The sequence below is a fragment of the Somniosus microcephalus genome, chromosome 10, assembly GCF_052327205.1.
Source record: "Somniosus microcephalus isolate GS21.2 chromosome 10, FLI_Smic_1.0, whole genome shotgun sequence".
Taxonomy (NCBI): domain Eukaryota; kingdom Metazoa; phylum Chordata; class Chondrichthyes; order Squaliformes; family Somniosidae; genus Somniosus; species Somniosus microcephalus.
In genome coordinates this window covers 184,564,996-184,588,960 of record NC_140996.1, presented here as the reverse complement: position 1 = coordinate 184,588,960, position 23,965 = coordinate 184,564,996, and the positions used below count along the sequence as shown (strand labels likewise).

Below are 23,965 nucleotides of genomic sequence, written 5' to 3'. Positions count from 1 at the left end.
AAATCGTTGAAATTTCAGGAGGGGAAAAACAAAAAAATGCACTACCATTCTTTTCAAATGCAAAAGATGAAAGTTTACAATTAGATTTAAAGTTCTATCAACATAAGTATGTAAGCAAAACATACACAATTATTTATTTTCTAAGAGTAAGCTTATTATCAATTATAAATATAGTCATGCTTCAGTTATATTGATTCTTTACTACTATTGCATATCTAGAAATCTGTGCGGGCATGAAATGCGGTTATACCTGTGATGATGTGCCATGTTCCTTTGCTGTTCCTGAGGCAATTTTGAAACCCAGCACTAAAGCAACAAAAACAGCTATTAGGGTAGAAAATGCATTTTGCTGTGCTTACAAAAATACAGCATATTATCACGTTTACTAGAATAGATAGTGATGGACAGCAGTATACTGTCTGTCAAACCAAAAGCATTAACTGATTCTTAAAAGCACCAGACTAAAAGCAAGACAAAATTTCATTAAATAAAACAAACCCAGCAAGGAAGGTTCAATCTGTGCACTCAAGTGATTTTCATGGATTGAAATCCCCAGTCTTTTCCCATTCTTATCATTTTCCCTGAATGTTGTCAGCAGTGTTACACCCACAGTATTGATGAATTTTGTCGAAGTAATGTTGTTGAACATATATTTTTTTATTTCAGTACAAAAGCCATCTAACTGGGGTTATGCAGCTCCATTTGGAGAAGCTTTCAAAATAGTTTATTTGAGCTACAGTTAGACTGCTGTGAAATCAACCAACTGCACGTAAACTGTTCATAATGTGAGGCACATCTGTATCCGCCCATTTCATGATATTATGGAAGAGAAGGCCACATAATATATGATCTCTTCATTACCTGCTGTGCAGATGGAACTAAATTTTCACTGAACTCAGCAACATTAACATTTCTCTCCTAGTAAACACCCTGCAATACTAGGTGAGCTCATCCAGGACATCCTGGTACTGCTTTGGTTCAACAGCTTAAATATTTCTTACTTGCAAGAAAAGAAAATGAGCTAATGCTTGTACAGACCACCTATAAAAATATTATTAAGCTGTAGCAATCCACATTACCTTTAATTAGTCCTTAAACATCAAAATTAAAATCATGTATTAGAATAACATACACATAAATTTGAAATACGCAAACCTCAAATTGTTACAGTGCAAGATCTTCAAAACTAGTCAGCCCAATACATAAAAAATTCCTTCAAACACATCTTTTAAAGATTCCACATATTTCAAGTTAGACTTCTCTAAAAAGTCTTGAAACTGTGCTAAAGGCACGCTTTGGCTATTTTTTTTTAAAGCAGCTTTTTAGAGCAGTTTGAATTGTAGTTTCAATGCATCCTTCCATTCCTGCCTATTCAGTCACCTAATAATGCAGATTCAACTTTCAGATGCCCTGTTTACAACTGTGGTTACCAATTAATCCACAATCAGATTTGTCACTTAGACCACCATCTTCCACCTCCGTAATATCGTCTGTCTCTGCCCTTACCTCAGCCCATCTGCTGTTGAAACCCTCATCCATGCCTTTGTTACCTTCAGACTTGACGATTCCAATGCTCTCTTGGCCAGCCTCCCATGTTCCACCCTCCATAAACTTAAACTCATCCAAAACTCTGCTGCCCGTATCCTAACTCAGACCAAGTCCCACTCACCCAACACCTCTGTGCTCACTGACCTACATTGGCTTCTGGTCCACCAATGCTTCGATTTTAAAATGCTCATCCTCATGTTCAAATCCTTACATGGCCTATTCCCTCCCTATCTATATAACCTCCTCCAGCCCTGCAACCTTCTGAGAACTCTGTGTTCCTCCAACTCTGGCCTCTTGTGCATCCCCCACTTCCTTCGCCACACCATTTGCGGCCGTGCCTTCAGCTGACTAAGCCCCGAGCTCTAGAATTACCTCCGTAAACCTCTCTGCCTGTCCACCTCTCTCCTTCTGAGACGCTCCTTAAAGCCTACCTCTTTGACCAAGCTTTTGGTCACCTGTCTCAATGTCTCCTTCTTTGGCTTGGTGTCAATTTTTGTCTGATTACGCTCCTTTGAAGTACCTTGGGATGTTTAACTACATTAAAGTTGCTATATAAATGCAAGTTATTGTTGTAGAACAACAAATTGAGTTATGACAACACATGGACATTGGCAAGACCAAAGCCATGCTGTTCATTTCCCATCAGAAACTCCACACCCTAGCCCTTAATTTAATTCCCCTACCTGGCTGCCTGCTCAAGCTCAGTGTCCTGTTTAATTCTAAGTTGAGCTTTAAACCACACATCATATCCATCACCAAGACTAAGTATTTCCACCTATAAGTGTTCAACTTCAATCCTAACTCACCCAGGCTCTGTATCTCCAACATGATTCGTCTGCCTCTTGAGTACCCTGCATAAGCTGCAACTCATTTAAACCCCATACCAAATTCCACTTACCTATCCTTACTGGCTCCCCATTCACCAATGCATTGATTTCAAAAACCCTTCCTCACTTGCATTGATTTCAAAAACCCTTCCTCAATTGCAATTCTCTCCAGTCTTGCCACACCCTCACCTCTGCAACTCCTCCAACCTTATAATCTAGCTTGCACCCTCTACTCTTCCAACACCGACAAACTGCTCTCTCCACTTGGATCCCACTTGATGGCAACAGCAACCAATAATTAGCTTGAGCGCTACAGGAATGATCTAGAGTGTTGTTCTGCCCTCAGCTGCAGGTATTTATGTACACTCAAGTTCATTTCTGTTAAGTGTCATCCAAAATGTTGGTATTTTAACACAAGTACTCTTTATTGCCCGTCTCTAAAATAGTATGCTAATCGAATGCTAAAAGTAATAGAATAGATCTTCCTTTTTTGTTGGTTTTGGACTGTTGTTGTCTCCTTGTATAATTCTCATTTCTCCCTTCTTCACAACAATACGCTATTACTTTAGCTTTTTTGCAGATCTCTTCACTCGTCCACATGAAATCAGCACCAACTCCCTCAGCTACACATTATGGGAATATTTCTTCTGAGTGCTATTTTTAGCTAACTTAAAGATGCTCAGGTGGTTTATAACACTCCCAATTTTACTGCCAATAACAGAGAGAAGAAATATTCCCACACATGACTTTGCTAAGCAGGAACAGCACCAGGTAGCTCTTTTGGTGCAAACAATTATCAAATAAACTGTAATTTAACAAATAAAAACATTAAAGGAAACTTCATAACTTAAATTAAAATTTTGTTGATCATGCACTCCCATCCCTCCGGTGCCCACCGGTCACGGAAGGCCTCGAGCGTACCGGCGGACACCACATGCTCCATCTCCAGGGCCACCCGGGCGCGAACATGGCCGTGGAAGAGAGGCAGGCAGTCGGGCCGAACGAACTCCTTGACCGCCCGCTGCCTGGACCAATTGATGGCCACTTTGGCCAGGCCCAAGAACAGTCCCACAAGGAGGTCCCACGACCTGCCCGCTATCCCCCCACCCGCCCGCACCAGGTTACCAAAGATCAGGAGCGTGGGACTGAAGTGCAACCAAAAATCGAGGAGCAGCCCCTTCAAATAATGGAAGAGGGGCTACAACCTCACATTCAATTTATACGTGGAACACGGACTCCTCCAGGCTGCAGAAAAGGAAGGCAGCCTGGGGTCTGTGAACCTACTTAAACCCTTATTGCACAGGATTGCCCCATGCAACAACCTCCAGGCCAAGTCCCCAATAGATAAAGGGAGGACTCCTGCGTAGAGAGCCCTCCAATGGGGACACCCGCCTCCTCCGGACGACAAGATGGAAACAGCATCAGGTAAGTATCCCAATTCTCTAGAATTGATTAGGTTAAGTGGCACAAATTATTTCAATTTCTTTTACAATTCCTAATGGACAAAAAAACACAGAATCCTAAAAATAACCCACGTTTTACTATACCTTTAAAACTTAATTTTTAAACCTGTTTACTGCTCCAATGTGTTTTTTCTGTTGATATCATATGCCCAGGTGTCTTTAAAAAAAAAGTTAATTGCTCTCCAAAATTGAGCATAGGTGGGATGTTTGGTAAATTGGTCCCATGGTTTATCACAGAATGGCATTGTTGGGGGTTTAGTCTGTGATTTTGAGTTCCTCTGATCACAGCAGGGAGCTCAATAAATTATAGCAAGGGAAGAAGTACCTTGTATTTTTATAACATCCTCATGTAGAAGAACATCCCTGAGGAACACCCGGAGTGCTTTACAAGAGGGCGAGAGAGATAAGAATGACTGAGGTGCACAGACTGAAACCACAGTTGGAGAGATATGTATTTAAAAAACTTTTGACTAAGGAGCAAGAGATAGCAAGAAAAAGTGGCTTGGAGAAAGAGTTCCAAAGGACAGGAGCCTAGTCTTCTTCTCTTCTTAGGCAGTCCCTCGGAGCCGAGGATGACTTGCTTCCACATAAAAAATGAGTTCGTAGGTGACTGATTAGTCCAATGCGGGACCTACAGTTTCTGTCACAGGTGGGGCAGACAGTGGTTGAAGGGACGGGTGGGTGGGGTGCTTGGGTTGACGTGCGCTCCTTGCGCTTGGCTTCCGCTTGCTCCCGGCGAAGAGACTTGAAGTGTTCGGCGCCTTCCCGGATGCTTCTCCTCCACTTTGTGCAGTCTTGGACAAAGGAGCCTAGTGATGAGACAGTGGCTGCAGACAATGGATTGGTGGGAGTGGGGAGTACGCAGTAGTCCAGTGTAAGAGGAGCAGAAGATACAAACTGACATACAACTGGAGGAGAACAGGGTAGCACAAGACAACAGTGATATTTGAAGATGAGGATCATGAAGTCTGTGCCCTAGGAAAGGGAGTCAGTGAAGCTTACAAGGACAGGAGTGAAAGGAGTGCAAGACAGTGTGGCTTAAATTCTATCTCGCACAGAGTTCTAGATTAACTTACGTTTAAGAAGGACAAAGCGGGGAAGTGGCGGGGAAGTGCATGATACAAGTGTGGATATAGGTTTAAGAGAGAGATGTAAGGGTTCAAGTGGGCAATGTTCTGAAGAGGAAAGAATGTAATCTTGGCAACTGACTGAACGTGTGGAAGGAGGATGAACTCAGGATCGAAGAGAATGCTGAGGTGGCATTTCATTCAGTTCAGCACAAAGCGTCAACAAAGTGTTGATGGGACTGGAGCCGGATGCACAGAGATGTTGGCAGGTATCAAAAGCACAGCTTTAGGTTTTCTGCTGTTGAGCTTAAGGAAGTTTCAGCTCAACCACGACTTGATGTCAGGCATGCACCAGGGAGGACAAAAACGAAAGCGAGAACAAGTGGAAAAACAAAAATAAAGATAAACATGAGCAGCAGAGGAGCAAACTGAAACAAAAGACACTGACAATGTTTAAAAAAAAGAAAGGAACTTTCAGCCAGCAAATGAGCAGACCATGTCAGAAGTACAAATGACCTGTAAACTCCTAATGTGTTGCCCAAAAGTGTTTAAACAGATTGAATAAGAAATTAGACACAAGTTGTGACACATTGGGGCCGATTTTCCCGCAGGTGCGGGGAATTGTCGGGTTCCGACACAAATCTAAATGGGTCAGTCAGCTGGATGCAATTTTTGCACAATTGGCCAATTAATTTCCAGCGTGTGGGCACCCTTGCTAATTGACTATTTCCAGTCAGAAAGCCCCACAGTATGATGTCATCATTCGTGGTGCTTTTAAAGTCTACAGCAAGCTTTTCAACCTCTGCAGGCTTCCCAACGAGCCGTCCAGAATGGCAGAGGAGCCTGCAGCAGCTGTTGCCAGTGGCAGACCCCGAGCTGCCGCCAAATTTGATGAAACCTCATTGCAGACATTGGTGGATGGGGTTAGGGCCCACAGGGAGGTCCTCTTCCCTAGCTCAGGGAGGAAGAGGCCTCCCAATGAGACCAGGACTGCTTCGATGGAGGTGGCAGCCGAGGTGAACTCTCAGGGAGTCATGCGAAGAACTTCGATGCAGTGCAGGAAGCGATTCCATGACCTTCACCGTACAGGAAAAGTAAGTATGAAGTTTCCATCACCCTCAACCTGATCCCCATTGCCTTTCCCCAACAGCACTCAGCTTCAGCACTCTCTTCCTCCACATCCCACTTCACAGTTACATCCATGCACCCATACCCTCTCTCTCTATGCTCACATTCACCTAACTATTCCACCATGCAGCCCTCACACTCCCTCTCACTCTGATGCTTGGAACACAACTGACAACACACAGGGAGGGCCCTTGGTCTTGCAGCCTCACACCATCTTTGTCTCCTTCTAAGTATCTATGCTATGCAATCTCTACACTCACTCCTGCACTCTCACTCAAACTCCACTTGTCTCCCTCATTGCAGGAAAAGAGAGCTCACAACAGGAGAGAACGAGCCAGGACTGGAGGAGGCCCACCCTCAATCGGCCACCTGACCCCCTGGGAGGAAGGAGTGATGGAGATTGTCGGGGCGGACGTGGCTGCGGAAGCTGAGGAAGGAGAGACAGGAGCAAGCCCACAAGCTGGTGACAGAATAGTTTTCCATCTCTCTCACTGACATAGCATGAGTCGCTGTTATGATTCTGAAGCTACATCATTTGGACTTATGAGCATTGCAAAATCCAATGTGCATGTAGTCTTGGCATCACATCTCTAACTCTTTCCTTTACTCCCCCACAGGACCATCCAGAGCCCCCGTCCCCACTGTCGAGGAGGAAGAGGCTGTGCAGCCAGACTCCTCAGAGGAAGCTCCAACCTCTGAGGGTGCAGCGTCAGCAGAAGTAAGCGCACCCAGCACCAGCGCAGACACTCAACCTCGGGGGGGGGCCTTCGGGACATAGAGTAGTGTTGTCACCTGGTGTTTCACAGCTCACAAGTGAGCATCAGCAGATTGTGGAGACAGGGACAGCAGTGGAGAGTCCTCGTCGGAGGGCGCAGGCCTCTGCCAGCTCAGCTCAATGTCGACCCTATGCCTCTGGGTCCATCCGCAAGAGAAGAGGTGATGGATTTCCATGCACAGATGCAGGAGTCTCTGGCAGGTTTTGTCTCCAGGGTCGCTGCGAGTGTGGAGTGAATGGAGGAGTCCATGGCGAACATGAGCAGAGCCTTATTGGAGTCATTGGCACAGGAACCCATCACCACGGAAAGGATGGCTACCTCCGTGGTAAGGCTGGCTGCGGTCGAGGAGAAGAGGGCTGCGGCCGAGGAGAGGAGGGCTACAGCCATGGAGGAGCTTAGTCGCCAGGGTATGGAAAACATGGTGAGTGCTCAGAATAAAATGACATCTCTTGAGGAGCGATGGGCATCTACTGAGCACTGAAACCAGATCTTCATGGAAGTCCTTCTGAGCAGGACTTCCAGTGCAGAGACGGGTCCCCATGGCCCCCCTGATGTGCAGCAAGGTGCTCTCCAGCCACTTGCAGGCGCTGACCCATGAGAGGGAGGTTGCTGGCACACCTCAAGGAAGTGGGGGCTCCTCTCCATGCGCTCACACTTCCATGCCACTGCAGAGCCCTCGGTCAGAGCCCCACCGGAGTCCACACCCAAGTGAGATAGGCGTCTCAACCCCTGCACAGCCGCAGGAGCAGCAGACTGCTGGCGAGCCCTCACAGGCTTGCCACCCCAGAGGACGCCCGCCAAAGGTGTCGAGACAAGAGCAGCAGGAAAGTGAGCAAGGGGCTTCCGCATCTGCTGAAGCCACAGGGGTACCACTACGTAGGAGCACGCGTAAGAGAAAAAGCACCACTAATCACAAGGGTAGACACTTGGGTGAAAAGTTTTGTATATAGTTTTAATGCCATCAGTTTCTTGTACATAAAAAATCTGATGGCAACTGCTGCAGTTGTGGCGTCTGTCATTTGGCGAATGGGGATTTTTGAGGCCGTGAGGATTACTTGCGGATGTCAGCAAGCTGGTCAAATAGGTAGAAATGCTCAGGGATGGGCCACTGTCCATGGTCAGGTAAGAAGCAGCGAGGCTGGTTTGATGTACCAGGCTAAGCAAATCTGGCCAGGATGAGTGCGTTCCTTGCACTCCGGCCAGCAATGTTCTCGCGTACTGGTGCCGCTGGTTGATGGGCCTTTGCAGGATGCTCGTTTCCGGCCTCCTCCTCCTCTAGGTCCAAGGAGAGGACATATAAATTGGCCAGAAAAAGCAGTAAACCTGAGGATTGGGAGCAGTTTAGGATTCAACTAAGGAGGACAAGGGGATTAATTAAGAAAGGGAAAATAGAATATGAGAGTAAGCTTGCAGGGAACATAAAAACTGACTGCAAAAGCTTTTATAGATATGTGAAGAGAAAAAGATTGGTGAAGTCAAGCGCAGGTCCCTTGCAGTTAGAATCAGGGGAATTTATAATGGGGAACAAAGAAATGGCAGCCCAATTAAATACATATTTTGGTTCTGTCTTCACAAAGGAGGACACAAATAACCTCCCAGAGATGTCGGGGAACATAGGGTCTGATAAAGGGAGGAACTGAAAGAAATCGGTATCTGTAGGGAAATGGTGTTAGGGAAATTGATGGGATTGAAGGTTGATAAATCCCCAGGGTACTTAAGGAAGTGGCCCTAGAAATAGTAGATGCATTGCTGATCATCTTCCAACATTCGATGGAATCTGGAACAGTACCCATGGATTGGAGGGTAGCTAATGTTTACCACCTTTTTTGAATAGTGGGTTGAGAGAAAACGGGTAATTACAGACCGGTAAGCCTGACATCGGTAGTGGGGAAAATGCTAGAGTCCATTATAAAAGATGTAATAGCAGAGTACTTGGAAAACAGTGACAGGATCGGACAAAGTCAACATGGATTTACAAAAGGTAAATTATGCTTGACTAATCTACCGGAATTTTTTGAGGATGTAACTGGTAGAATAGATAAGGGAGAACCAGTGGATGTGGTGTATTTGGACTTTCAGAAGGCCTTCGATAAGGTCCCGCATAAGAGATTAGCGTGCAAAGTTAAGGCACATGGGATTGGGGGCAAGGTATTGACTTGGATAGAGAACTGGTTGGCAGACAGAAAGCAAAGAGTTGGAATAAACGGGTCTTTTTCCGAGTGGCAGGCAGTGACTAATGGGGTACCGCAGGGATCGGTCCTTGGACCCCAGCTATTCACAATATATATAAATGATCTAGACAAGGGAACTAGATGTAATATCTCCAAGTTTGCAGACGACACAAAGCTGGGTGGGCGTGTGTGTTGTGAGGAGGATGCTGAGAAACTCGAGGATGATTTGGACAGGTTGGGTGATTGGGCAAAAGCATGGCAGATGCAATATAACGTGGATAAATGTGAGGTTATCCACTTTGGTGGCAAAAACAGGAAGGCAGATTATTATTTAAATGGCAATAGATTGGGAGAAGGGGAAGTGCAACGAGACCTGGGTGTCCTTGTGCACCAGTCGCTGAAGGTAAGCATGCAGGTGCAGCAGGTGGTTAAGAAGGCAAATGGTATGTTGGTCTTCGTAGCGAGACGGTTTGAGTACAGGAACAAGGATGCCTTGCTGCAGTTGTACAGGGCCTTGGTGAGACCACACCTTGAGTATTGTGTGCAGTTTGGTCGCCTTATCTGAGGAAGGATGTTCTTGCCATGGAAGGAGTTCAGCGAAGATTCACCAGGCTGATACCTGGAATGGCAGGAATGACGTATGAGGAGAGATTGGGTCGATCGGGCTTGTACTCGCTGGAGTTTAGAAGAATGAGAGGTGATCTCATTGAAACTTATAAAATTCTGACCGGACTGGACAGACTAGATGCAGGAAGGATGTTCCCGATGGGGAGTCCAGAACCAGGGGACACAGTCTAAGGATGAGGGGTAGGCCATTTAGGACAGAAATGAGGAGGAATTTCTTCACCCAGAGAGTGGTGAACCTGTGGAATTCTCTACCACAGAAGGCAGTTGAGGCCAATTCATTAAATATATTCAAGAAGGAGTTGGATATATTTCTTAAGGCTAAAGGGATCAAGGGGTATGGGGAGAAAGCAGGGACCGGGTACTGAATTTGGATGATCAGCCATGATCGCATTGAATGGCGGAGCAGGCTCGAGGGGCCGAATGGCCTACTCCTGCTCCTATCTTCTATGTTTCCTCCTGCTCCTCAGCATCATCCTCATCCGAGGCGGCTCTGTGAGGAGCCTCTTGGTCTTGCGGAATCTGCAAGCCACGACGCTGTGCCATGTTGTGAAGCACACAGCAAACCACAACGATTTTGGAGACCTTGGCTGCTGAGTACTGTAGGGCTCCACCTGATCGATCGAGGCATCTGAAGTGCATCTTCAGCAATCCAATGGTTTGCTCGATAATGCATCTGGTGGAAATGTGGCTGGAGTTGTAGCGCTCCTCAGCTTCGTTGGCTGGTCTCCTTAGCGGCTTCATTAGCCAAGTCCGCAGGGGATATCCCTTGTCTCCAAGTAGCCATCCCTGAAGTTCGTTTGGTGGACTGAATAGCGGAGGCACAGTAGACTGGCGCAGTATGAGGGAGTCATGGCAGCTGCCAGGGTACTTGGAACAAACATGCAAAATCTCCTTCTTGTGGTCACACACCAGCTGAACGTTAAGGGAGTGGAAGCCCTTGCGGTTGACAAAAACTCCTGGATTGCGATGGGGCGCCCTAAGGGCCACATGTGTCAGTCAATGACGCCCTGCACCCTTGGAAAGTCTGCCAGCTGAGCTAATCCAAGCGCTCGCGCCCTCACACTTGCGCGATCCCTGGTGAAATGGATATGATTGAGCGCGAGGGAAAAGAGGCCATCGGTTACCTGAGTGATGCAAGTGTGTGCGGCCGCCTGGGAGATGCCGCTGATCCCTGGAAGGAGCCCGAGGCAAAAAAGTTGAGTGCGGTGGTGACTTTGATGGCCACTGGTAAGGAGTGTCGACCTGGTGCTCTGGGCTCCAGGACTTGCTGCAGCATTGCGCAGATGTCAGTCACTACCTCTCGCGAAAGTTGGAGCCGCCTTTGGCACTGCTGCTCAGTCATGTTGAGGTAGCTCACCCTGTGTCTGTAGACCCTGTTTGGGGGGTATCTCCTGCGCCAACGGCCTTCCATGCACTGGCCCCTTACATAAGAAATAGGAGCAGGAGTAGGCCAATCGGCCCCTCGAGCCTGCTCCGCCATTCAATAAGATCATGGCTGATCTGATCCTAACCGCCAATCTACTATCACTGAACCATCTCCTGAATCTAACAGAATTAGACACACGAAATAGGAGCAGCATCAGGCTACATGGCTCCTGGGCCCGCTCCGCTACCCACAGGGCCATGACCGATCCGAACCTAGACTCACGTCCAAATTCCTGCCCGTTCCCCATAACCCTTTATTCCCTTTACTTCTGGCCTGTGCTGCCTCAGGTGGGTGAGCCGCAGCCTGTCGCTCCTGCTGTTGCTGGTGCTGCTGTTGTTGCTGGATCTGCTGCAGCCTCCTCTGCTGTTGGAGATCCTCTAATGCCAAGAAGGGAAGGAACAAAAGGCCTCCCATGCTTCTGGCAGATGCCTCCGTTGAGGAAGCGCTGAGTGAGGGTGGTGAGAGGGGCTTCCCAGGAGCTCACACTGGAGAAGTGCGAGAGCCTCCAACCTGCCACAGCTGTGCCTAAGCCTTGAACACGTTGCCCCAAGCCTGAAACAACAAGGTCCTGCAACCTACAAATGCTGTATGATTAAATCTCTTCTTCCCCTATTGACCTGCAGCTGAAAGTAAGCAAGCAGACATTGTTCACGCCAGGTTTCATCAGCGGTGTTCCCACCAGGCGTGGTTTATGTGGGGAAAGGCCGAAAATTGCAAGAGCCCCTTAAAATGGCATTATAGATGCCAATTATTGCTGATTAGGCTCCCGACGACCAGTCCCACCTTCTGCGGGTGGGACTGATTCGGGTCGCTTTGAAACACCGGGGCAAAAGTCAGACAGGGCGGGGAATCAGGCGGGGGGGGGGGGGGTCACGGCCCCCTACTTTTGTGTTCCCCCCCCCCAACACACCTGAAACCCCGCCTGACGGCTCCAGGAAAATAGAGGCCATTATTTATATCAGCACTATTAATACCGTGACAGTTCAGATTTTCTGAGCTGCAATGGGTGTGTTTCGTAAAGGAAGAAGAACTTACATTTATATAGCATCTTTCACAACCTCAGGCTGTCCCAAAGCACTTTATAGCCAATGAAGTACTTTCGTCGTGTAGTTACTGTTGTAAAGCCCAGTGAATGTGTGCACGTAAGAAAGGGTTAATCAGACTGACTTGAAGTGTGCTAATGTAATAGGGCTTTTGATTTTTCTTTATATTGTAATAAGGTTAGCCTTTTTAAGTAGGGAAATATAACTGCATTCTGAAGTAGTGACCACTGAACTTTTGAACTAAGTCTGCCCCCCTACAGCAATGGTTCTTAAACTGGGGTTTTTAAATAGCAGAGATGTTCCAGAGGGTCTGTGAAACATTGACCAATTATTTGTTGGAGAAGATCTCTGAAAAAGTGCAGACTGTAAAAATGAACCAGTGAGGATCAGGGAGGAGGCGGGACCAGAGTGTTCACGTTCGGGTTCCTTCCAATGACTTCTTGGTGTCTGTGGGAAGAGAACGGAGGTTGCCTGACTGGTAACGCGGCGAAGAGCGACTGAAAAATAAGAAAAGTTTTGTCGGGAGTCGGTAAATTTAAAGTTCAACCAAGGGCGTGTCGCCATTGTCATCATTCACTGCGAGTCTCCTGCTGGCAGGTTTTTATTTGTTGCATGAACTTTTCCCAAACCAGTTGCGTGGGATAACCTTGGATCATTAATGTCGGCAAATTGAAACCGCCACTGGCCTGAATCGAGCAGAGGCTGGATTAGTTAATGATCTAGAGGTGAAGGATCCTCTTGGGAAGAGTGATCACAGCATGGTAGAATTTCAAATTCAGTTTGAGGGTGAGAAAGCCAAGTCTCAAACTAGTGTCCTGAACACAAACAAAGGTAATTACAAAGGTATGAAGGCAGACTTGGTTAAAGTGGACTAGGAAAATATATTACAGGGTAAGGTTGTAGAAAAGCAGTGGCAAACATTTAAGGAGATATTTCATATCTCTCAGCAAAGATATGAAAGACTCTAAGAGAAGGATGAACCATCAGTGGCTGACTAAGGAAGTAAAGGATGGTATCAAATTGAAAACAAAAGCATACAATGTTGCGAAGAATAGTGAAAGGCCAGAGGATTGGGAAATTTTTTAAAACCAGCAAAGCATGACTAAAAAAATGATAGAGAGAAGATAGCTTATGAGAGTAAGCTAGCAAGAAATATGAAAACAGACAGTAAGAGTTTCTACAGGTATATAAAAAGGAAGAGAGTAGCTAAAGTAAACGTTGGTCCCCTAAAGGATGAGTCTGGGGAATTAATAATGGGTAACAGGGAAATGGCGGAGACTTTGAACAAATATTTTGTATCGGTCCCCACGGTAGAAGACACTAAAAGCATCCCAATAATGGATAATCAAGGGGCTATTGGGGTCGGGGGGGAACTTAAAACAATCACTATCACTAGAGAGAAAGTACATGGCAAACTATTGGGGCTAAAGGTGGACAAGACCCCGCGACCCGATGGCCTGCATCCTAGAGTCTTAAAAGAGGTGGCTGCAGAGATAGTGGATGCACTGGTTGTAATCTACCAAAATTCCCTGGATTCTGGAGAGGTCCCAGCAGACTGGAAAACCGCCCCTATTTAAGAAAGGAGGGAGACCGAAAGCAGGCAACTATCAACCAATTAGCCTAACATCTGTCATTGGGAAAACACTGGAGTCCATCATTAAGGAAGTGGTAGCAGGACATTTGGAAAATCATAATATAGTCAAGGAAAGTCAGCATGGTTTTATGAACGGGAAATCATGTTTGACAAATTTGCTGGAGTTCTTTGAGGATTTAACGAGCTGTGTGGATAAAGGGGAACTAGTAGATGTCGTGTATTTGGATTTCCAGAAAGCATTCAATAAGGTGCCACATAAAAGATTACTACACAAGAACTCACGGGGTTGGGGGTAATATATTAGCGAAACATATAAGATTGTGAGGGGGCTTGATCGGGTGGATGCGGGGAGGATGTTTCCACTCATGGGTGAGACTAGAACTAGGGGGCATAATCTTAGAATAAGGGGCTGCCGTTTCAAAACTGAGATGAGGAGAAACTTCTTCACTCAGAGGGTGGTGAATCTATGGAATTTGCTACCTCAGAGAGCTGTGGAAGCTGCGACATTAAATAAATTTAAAACGGAGAGAGACAGTTTCCTAGCTGATAAGGGAATTAGGGGTTACGGGGAGCGGGCAGGGAAGTGGACGCGAGTCTAGGTTCGGATCAGCCATGATCTTATTGAATGGCGGAGCAGGCCCGAGGGGCCGTATGGCCTACTCCTGCTGCTACTACTTATGTTATGTTATGTTAGCATGGATAGAGGATTGGCTAACTGACAGAAAACAGAGAGTCGGGATAAATCTCCGGATTACTCCCGGTGCCACGTGCTATTGAGTACAGAAATAGGAGGCTAGAACAGATGAATGCGTGGCTGGAGAGATGGTGCAGGAGGGAGGGATTTAGATTCCTGAGGCATTGGGATAGTTTCTGGGGAAGGTGGAACCTGTACAAGCCGGACAGGATACACCTCAACAGAGCCGGGACCAATATTCTCGCGGGGACGTTTGTTAGTGCTGTTGGGGAGGGTTTAAACTAACTTGGCAGGGGGATGAGTAACAGCAAAAAGGAGTAGAAAAGAGGAATAAGGTACATAAGAGTGAGTGTGTTGGATAGTACTAGAGAAGATAGTACTAGAGGCGGTAGTAGTGCCATATTAGATGATAGGAGCAGACTAAGAAAGACTACGAAAAATTCAAAAATGGGTTTAGAATGCATGTACGTAAACGCACAAAGTGTGGGGAATAAGGTTGGCGAGCTACAAGCACAATTAGTCTTGTGGCAATAACGGAAACGTGGCTTAAAAACGGTGAGGACTGGGCACTTAATATTCAAGGGTACAAGGTGTTCAGAAAAGATAGAGAAGGAAAAAAGGGCAGTGGGGTGGCAGTGCTGATTAAGGAAGACATTGTAGTGTTGGAAAGGGAGGATGTTCTTGAGGGGACAAGGACAGAATCCATTTGGTTAGAGTTGAGGAGCAAAAAGGGTATGGTCAGGCTATTGGGGGTATTCTATAGGCTGCCAAATAGTGAGAGGGAGGTAGAGGAGCAAATCTGAAGGGAAATTGCAGAGATATGCAAGAGCTATAGAGTGGTGATATTGGGGGACTTTAATTACCCAAATATCGATTGGGATAATGCTAGGGTAAAGGGAAAGGAGGGGGAGGAATTTCTGAAATGTGTTCAGGAGAATTTCCTTGACCAATATGTTCTTGGCCCAACTAGGAAGGAGGCATTGCTGGATCTGGTGCTGGGGAATGAGGTGGGCCAGGTCGACCAAGTGTCTGTGGGAGAACACTTGGGTACGAGTGATCATCGTATCATAAGATTTAGATTAGCAATGGAGAGGAGCAAGGAACAATCTAGAGTGGAACTTCTAAACTGGAATAGGGCTAATTTCAATGGGATGCGAAAGGATCTAGCCAGGGTAAAATGGAACCAAAGCTGTAACCGAACAATGGGTGATCTTTAAGGAGGAGATGTTCCAACTACAGGCGAGGTACATTCCAACAAAAGGGAAGGGGAAGGGAACCAAAGCAAGGGCTCCTTGGATGACGAGAGAGATAGAGAATATGATTAAACAAAAAAAAGAGGATGTATGATGCAGGTCAGGTGAATTCTTCAAGGGAAAACCAGACCAAATACAATAAGTTGAGAGGGGATGTGAAGATGAAAATCAGATTGGCAAAGAGAGAATATGAGAGTAGAATGGTGGGTAACATAATAGGGAACCCAAAAATCTTCTACCGGCATGTAAACAGTAAGTGGGTAGTAAGAGGCAGGGTGGGGCCTATTAGAGACAATGAAGGTGATATATGCTTAGATGCGCAGGGCAAGGCTAGAATACACACTGAGTACTTTATCAGTGTTTACTAAGGAGATGGATGCTGACAAAATATTGGTAGCAGTGGAAAAGGTGGAAGGAATGGAAGGGGTGAAAATTGATAGACAGGATGTACTAGAAAAGCTCGGTATGCGTAGAGTGGACAAGTCGCCTGGTCCAGATGGCTTGCATCCCAGGTTGCTAAGGGAACTGCGGGAGGAGATAGTGAAAGGGCTTGCCATAATTTTCCAGTCTTCCCTAGATGTGGGGCAGGTGCCTGGGGATTGGAAAGTGGCAAATGTGACACCATTGTTCAAGAAAGGGTGTAAGGACAATCCTAGTAACTACAGGCCGGTCAGTTTAACATCACTGATGGGTAAAGTTTTAGAAACAATAATTGAGGAAAAAATTAACAGGCATTTGGAGAGATTTAAGCTAATTAAGGAAAGCCAACACGGGTTTGTAAAAGGAAGATCGTGTTTGACTAATCGAATTTAATTTTTTGATGAAGTAACAGAGAGGATTGATGAAGGGAATGCAATGGATGTTGTCTACATGGATCTTCGGAAGCCGTTTGACAAAGTACGACATAGAAGGCTGGTTACCAAAATTGAGGCTCATGGAATAGGTGGGTCAGTGACAGCTTGGATAAGGAATTGGCTTAAGGACAGAAAACAGCGAGTTGTGGTAAATGGCTGTTTTTCAGACTGGAGGATGGTAGACAGTGGTGTTCCCCAAGTGTCAGTGCTGGGGCCACTGCTTTTTTTGATATATATAAATGACCTGGATATTGGAATACAGAGTAGAATTTCTAAATTTGCCAATGAGACCAAACTTCAGGGTGTGGCATACAGTGATGATGACATCAATCGACTGCAACAGGACATAGAAAGGCTAGCAGAATGGGCAGACAAGTGGCAGATGGAATTTAATACAGAGAAGTGTGAGGTGATGCATTTTGGCAGAAGGAACAGGGAGAGGCAATATACACTTAATGGCAGTTTTAAAGAGAGTGCAGAGACAGAGGGACCTGGGAGTTAATGCGCCTAGGTCCATGAAGGTGGCAGGACATATTGAGAAAATGGTTAACAAAGCATATGGGATCTTGGGCTTCATAAATAGAGGTACTGAGTACAAAAGTAGAGAAGTTATGCTGAATCTTTATAAAGCGCTGGTTAGGCCACAACTGGAGTATTGCGTCCAGTTCTGGTCAACACATTTTAGGAAGGATGTGAAGGCCCTCGAGAGGGTGCAGAGGAGATTTACCAGAATGGTTCTGGGGATGGGAAAGCTGGATTTGTTTTCATTAGAGCAAAGGAGGTTGAGGGGTGATTTGATAGAGGTGTACAAGATTGTGACGGGTTTGGATAGACACGACAGGGAAAGGCTGTTCCCACTAGTTGATGGCACAAGGACTAGGGGACACAGATTTAAGGTTTTGGGCAAGAGACACAGGGGGGATGTGAGGAAAAACTTTTTTACGCAGCGAGTGGTGAAGACCTGGAACTCGCTGCCGGTGGAAGCGGAGACACTCAATGTTTTCAAGGGGAGATTGGATAGGCACTTGAGGGAAATAAACTTGCAGGGCTACGGGGATAAGAGCGGGGGAATGGGACTGACTGGATTGTTCTACAGAGAGCCGGCATTGACTCGATGGGCCAAATGGCCTCCTTCTGTGCTGTTATGACTCTATAAATGGGTCATTTTCAGGTTGGCAAACTGTAACTAGTGGGGTGTCACAGGGGCCTCAACTACTTACAATCTATATTAATGACTTGGATGAAAGGACTGAGTGTAATGTAGCCAAATTTGCTGATGGTACAAAGATAGATGGGAAAGCAAATTGTGTGGAGGACGCAAAGAATCTCCAAAGGGATATAGATAGGCTAAGTGAGTGGGCAAAAATCTGGCAGATGGAGTTTAATGTGGGAAAATGTGAAGTTATCCACTTTGGTAGGAAAAATAAAAAAGCAAATTATTATTTAAATGGAGATTACAAAATGCTGAGGTACAGAAGGATCTGGGGTCCTTGTACATGAATCACAAAAAGTTAGCATGCAGGTACAGCAAGTAATTAGGAAAGCAAATGGAATGTTGGCCTTTATTGCAAAGGAAATGGAGTATAAAAGCAGGGAAGTCCTATTACAACAGTGCAAGGTGTTGGTGTGACCACACCTGGAGTACTGCGTACAATTTTGGTCATCTTATTTAAGGAAGGATATACTTGCATTGGCGGCAGTCCAGAGAAGGTTCACGAGGTTGATTCCGGAGATGAAGGGGTTGTCTTATGAAGAAAGGTTGAGCCTATACTCATTGGAGTTTAGAAGAATGAGAGGGGATCTTATTGAAACATATAAGATTCTGAAGGGGCTTGACAGGGTAGATGCAGAAAGGATGCTTCCCCTCGTGGGGGAATCTAGAACTAGGGGACATAATTTCAGAATAAGGGGGCATCCTTTTAAATCAGAAATGAGGAGGAATTTCTTCTCTCAAAGGGTTGTGAATCTTTGGAATTCTCTTTCCCGAGAGCTGTGGAGGCTGGGTCATTGAGGTGGAGATAGACAAAATTTTTGAAAGGTAAGGGAGTCAAGGGTTATGGGAAGCGGGCAGGGAAGTGGAGTTGAGGCCAAGATCAGATCAGCCATGATCTTATTGAATGGCGGAGCAGGCTCAAGGGGCCAAATGACCTCCTCCTGATCCTACGTCTTATGGAGGGAGCAGGGCTGTTGGAGATCTGGGGCCCGTCAGGTTGCCTGGCTGTTGTTTTTTGTGGGGGCGGGGGGGGGGGGGGGGGGGGAGGAGAGTTCAGGTTCACGCATCACTGGGTGGAGACGGCAGGCTGCAGACTAGCTGAGAACTGGAAATGCAAGAACTTGTTCCTGACCCGCTGGGAACACCCTGACCACGAAAAGAACAAGTTTGTTTGATGTGGATATCAGCAGACAGGTGCGAAGCAGACAAATCCAATCACTCAAGCAGCTATATGTTTTGGAAGTTTTTTTTGTCGAGTTCTTTTTGATTTCACTTCTTTTAGCTCTTTACCATTGAATTAAAATTGAGGCTTTTGCTAATTTCAAATTATATTTTTTTTTAAAAAGGTTTGAATTAAAATTCGTGGATGAGTAGTTTTTAGGACGGTACTTAAAATTAATGTAACAAGTAGGAAAGTGAACACAGGCACAGCTTCAAATAAATTGTCAATCATCACACCAGATAGGCAGACTGTAGTAAGAAGCAGGCACACCGATCTCACTGATATCTGTAAGTAAATACCTGTTTTCTTAGAAACATAGAAGATAGGAGCAGGAGTAGGCCATTCGGCCCCTCGAGCCTGCTCCGCCATTCAATGCGATCATAGCTGATCATCCAAATTCAGTACCCGGTCCCTGCTTTCTCCCCATACCCCTTGATCCCTTTAGCCTTAAGAAATATATCCAACTCCTTCTTGAATATATTTAATGAATTGGCCTCAACTGCCTTCTGTGGTAGAGAATTCCACAGGTTCACCACTCTCTGGGTGAAGAAATTCCTCCTCATTTCTGTCCTAAATGGCCTACCCCTCATCCTTAGACTGTGTCCCCTGGTTCTGGACTCCCCATCGGGAACATCCTTCCTGCATCTAGTCTGTCCAGTCCGGTCAGAATTTTATAAGTTTCAATGAGATCACCTCTCATTCTTCTAAACTCCAGCGAGTACAAGCCCGATCGACCCAATCTCTCCTCATACGTCATTCCTGCCATTCCAGGTATCAGCCTGGTGAATCTTCGCTGAACTCCTTCCATGGCAAGAACATCCTTCCTCAGATAAGGCGACCAAACTGCACACAATACTCAAGGTGTGGTCTCACCAAGGCCCTGTACAACTGCAGCAAGGCATCCTTGTTCCTGTACTCAAACCGTCTCGCTACGAAGACCAACATACCATTTGCCTTCTTAACCACCTGCTGCACCTGCATGCTTACCTTCAGCGACTGGTGCACAAGGACACCCAGGTCTCGTTGCACTTCCCCTTCTCCCAATCTATTGCCATTTAAATAATAATCTGCCTTCCTGTTTTTGCCACCAAAGTGGATAACCTCACATTTATCCACGTTATATTGCATCTGCCATGTTTCTGCCCAATCACCCAAAATGTCCAAATCATCCTGGAGTTTCTTGACATCCTCCTCACAGCACACACGCCCACCCAGCTTTGTGTCGTCTGCAAATTTGGAGATATTACATCTAATTCCCTTGTCCAGCTCATTTATGTATATTGTGAATAGCTGGGGTCCAAGGACCGATCCCTGCGGTACCCCACTAGTCACTGCCTGCCATTCGGAAAAAGACCCGTTTATTCCAACTCTTTGCTTTCTGTCTGCCAACCAGTTCTCTATCCAAGTCAATACCTTGCCCCCAATCCCATGTGCCTTAACTTTACACACTAATCTCTTATGCAGGACCTTATCGAAGGCCTTCTGAAAGTCCAAATACACCACATCCACTGGTTCTCCCCTTCTATTTTACCAGTTACATCCTCAAAAAATTCCTAGATTAGTCAAGCACGATTTACCTTTTGTGAATCCATGTTGACTTTGTCCGATCCTGTCACTGTTTTCCAAGTGCTCTGCTATTACATCTTTTATAATGGACTCTAGCATTTTCCCCACTACCGATGTCAGGCTTACCGGTCTGTAATTCCCCGTTTTCTCTCTACCACCTTTTTTGAATAGTGGGGTAACATTAGCTACCCTCCAATCCATGGGTACTGTTCCAGATTCCATCAAATGTTGGAAGATGATCAGCAGTGCATCTACTATTTCTAGGGCCACTTCCTTAAGTACCCTAGGATGTAGATTATCAGGCCCTGGGGATTTATCGGCCTTCAATCCCATCAATTTCCCTAACACCATTTCCCTACAAATACTGATTTCTTTCAGTTCCTCCCGTTCATCAGACCCTATGTTCCCCGGCATCTCTGGGAGGTTATTTGTCTCCTCCTTTGTGAAGGCAGAACCAAAATATGTATTTAGTTGGTCTGCCATTTCTTTGTTCCCCATTATAAATTCCCCCGATTCTGACTCAAGGGACCTATGCTTGACTTCACCAATCTTTTTCTCTTCACATATCTATAAAAGCTTTTACAGTCAGTTTTTATATTCCCTGAAAACTTACTCTCATATTCGATTTACCCCTTCTTAATTAATCCCTTTGTCATCCTTTGTTGAATCCTAAACTGCTCCCAATCCTCAGGATTATTGCTTTTTCTGGCCAATTTATATGTCCTCTCCTTGGATCTTATGCTATCACTAATTTCCCTCGTTAGCCACGGTTGAGTCACCTTTTTTGTTTTATTTTTATGCCAAACTGGGATGAACAAATTCTGTAGTTCATCCATGCGGTCTTTGAATGTTTGCCAATTGCCTATCCACCGTCAACCCTTTGAGTGACATTCCCCAATCAATCCTACCCAACTCACGCCTCAGACCATCGTAGTTTCCTTTATTTAAATTTAGGAACCTCGTCTCTGAGTCAACTACTTCATTCTCCATCTTAATGAAGAATTCGATCATATTATGATCGCTCCGACCCAAGGGGCCTCGTACAACAAGCATTATTAAAAGCACTGTTAAAGCACTTTAATATTAGGAGTAATATAATTTAAATGGTGGGTCCGTGATTACTAATCCATTTGAAAAGGGGTCCTTCAACAAAAAAAGTTTGAGAACCGCTGCTTTAGAACACAAGGTTTAGGCTGTGGTTATGGTGCATTACCAATCTGAGTCTAGTAGGGGCAGAGTGGTTCACAAGTGGCAAAACCTGTTACATTGCGGGCTTTTGGTGACTACAAATGGCGAGTTTAACACGGGTGCAGAACTCTTCTCCCCATAGTTTTTTTTAAATGCTGGAACAGCATAGCCAGAAGAGTCAGCTTTTAAAATTATTAAAACTGCTTGCATTTATATAGAGGCGTAACACGTCTCTCAGAAATGTCTCAACGCACTTCACATGCAATTAATGACTTTGAAATGCAATTGCTGTAAACATTCCGTTAAAAGGCTGAAGTTTATAAAGTACCCAGATAGTCCAGTGCTCCAGTTTAAAATCTAACTACTAAATTTCACAAAAGCACATTCACTTTTTTTTAATCGGCACAACAAAAATGCTCGGAGCACTTCTCCTTTAATTAAAGAACACACAAAAGTTGGTCGCAGAAACCGCATCGTTGGAGGAAGTGCCTCCAATACTAGGTATCGGAGGTTCGAGCGGCACTGCGCCGTGTGCGGTCAATGGGGCGACTGAAACCCCGTGAACTGGACCCAGGGAACATGCGGCCGTCAAGCCCAAGCCCCAGCCCGCTGTCTACGCCGCCTTGGCTCAGGCCCTGTCGTGGGAGGGGCATGCATAAGCCCCAAACTCAAGCTCTGCTCCTGGGTTGAGGCCCCAACAACCACCGGCAGTTCTCCAGACCTGCACATCCCTGGGCCGCGAGTCTGGGTCCAATAAATCGGTTAAAACACTTTGACTCCCTGAAACTGCAGCCATGCATTTCATCCTCATCATCATCATGTTTTATAAATGAAAGGAGCACAGCCGCTCATTCTCTGCGGTTTTGTCCATCTTGTAAATCTGTTTAGCTATTTGCACTAGGAAGGGCACTTACGGAGGAGGAGAGGGATGAGCTGAGCACGCACAGCCAGCGGCGGACAGCTGTCAGTCATCATCTCCCGGAACAAGCGGCGTTGCAGCAGCGATCAGTGGGAAGCGACTGGAGGATTTCAGTAACCCGCCACAAACAGGTCACAGCAAACCTACAAACCGGAGGATAGCAGCGCCCTCCAGAGTCCTGGCAATCTAGCCTGCATCGTGCATTTAATAGTAATATAGATATTTAAAATTTGCATTACCATAAAAAACACGCAAAGACCATTTCAGAGTTCCTTTGCTTATGGGGCGTCCCATTGCAAAAGGACGCACAATAAAAAAGGAGCCATTCTGGAAAAAGTACTTCTGAATTGTACTATGTATATTTTAAATATCTTTGCATTAAATCTGGTGTTCTAAGGCCTCATCAGCGGGAGACCCCAAAACCTCCCTAGGGAACCTTTGCCTCACAACTTGAGCCATTTCTTGGAAAGTCCCTCCATGCCATTTCACTGTGCTGATGGATTTTTTTGTATGGGCTGCTCCTGCGCACTCCACTTCCTCACCCTCTTCTGTCCAAACATGCCCTGGCATTCCATCTTGCCACCTGGCGAAGGTTGTGATTGGGCCCCAATGGGAGGCTCTCTATGCGGAACTCCTTCCTTGCACCATTAGGTGGTGGAGAGTGTTGCACGGAGCAATAGCATGCAAGTTCCATTACGGATTCCCAAACCGCTTGTGACTTTTGTGGCCTGGAAGAATCCATGTTTCATCTTTCTGTTGAGTGCGTGAAGTTGCAGCCCCTATTTAGTTATCTGCGGAGGCTACTCCTCTATATTTGGTTCGCTTTAGCCCTACGCTTTTGATCTTTAGCCACCCGGTGCAGAGGCGGTGGGTAAGTCAGAGTACCTTCTTGTGGGTCTACTCCTGGCCCTGGCCAAGAGCACAATTTACAGGTCCAGGATGGGAGCGGTCCACAGGGGTGGTCACTCTGGCTGTCTGCCTCTCTTCTGTGGTATTGGCCATGCCCAGGTGGCCTTGGAGAGGGGGCATGCGGTGTCCACCAGTACGTGTGAGATCCCAGTGGGAACCGCAGGGAATAGAGTGTCTCACTCCTCCACAGCACCAGTGCAGGTGCGGTGTTTAAACTGGCTGCCGATTCACAATGCGCCATTTTGCACTACTGGCGAACACCAATTTCGCTGCTTTCTGTTCTTATTTAATTTAAAATGGATATTTTGCACGTTTTAAAAATACTGTGAATTTTTGCCCGGTAGATGGCAATGAAGCTTGTTTTTAATAATTGATGTAAATAAAACATTTATGTGTCAGAGTAGCCTTATTTTTAAAAAAATGTTTCTCACGTGTAACAAAATTACTGTAAAGATAGTCATAAGGATAAATTTTGGC

General features: G+C 45.9%; 1 protein-coding gene across 6 annotated transcripts in view; it reads right to left on the bottom strand.

Moving 5' to 3' along the window:
* Positions 1-22,963, bottom strand: part of b3glcta (beta 3-glucosyltransferase a) — a 330,362-nt gene extending 307,399 nt beyond the window's left edge. Inside the window, exons 1-2 of one of the 6 annotated variants that reach the window (XM_085999315.1) lie at positions 22,575-22,963; positions 251-306 (exon numbers count right to left, since the gene is read on the bottom strand). In XM_085999315.1, coding sequence (XP_085855441.1) covers positions 251-306; positions 22,575-22,635 — 117 coding nt within the window. In that variant the 5' untranslated portion in view covers positions 22,636-22,963. The remainder of the gene's footprint in view (positions 1-250; positions 307-22,574) is intronic. The other 5 variants (XM_085999319.1, XM_085999317.1, XM_085999320.1 and 2 more) reach the window with 5 other exon arrangements.
* Between the last annotated feature and the right edge of the window lie 1,002 nt (positions 22,964-23,965).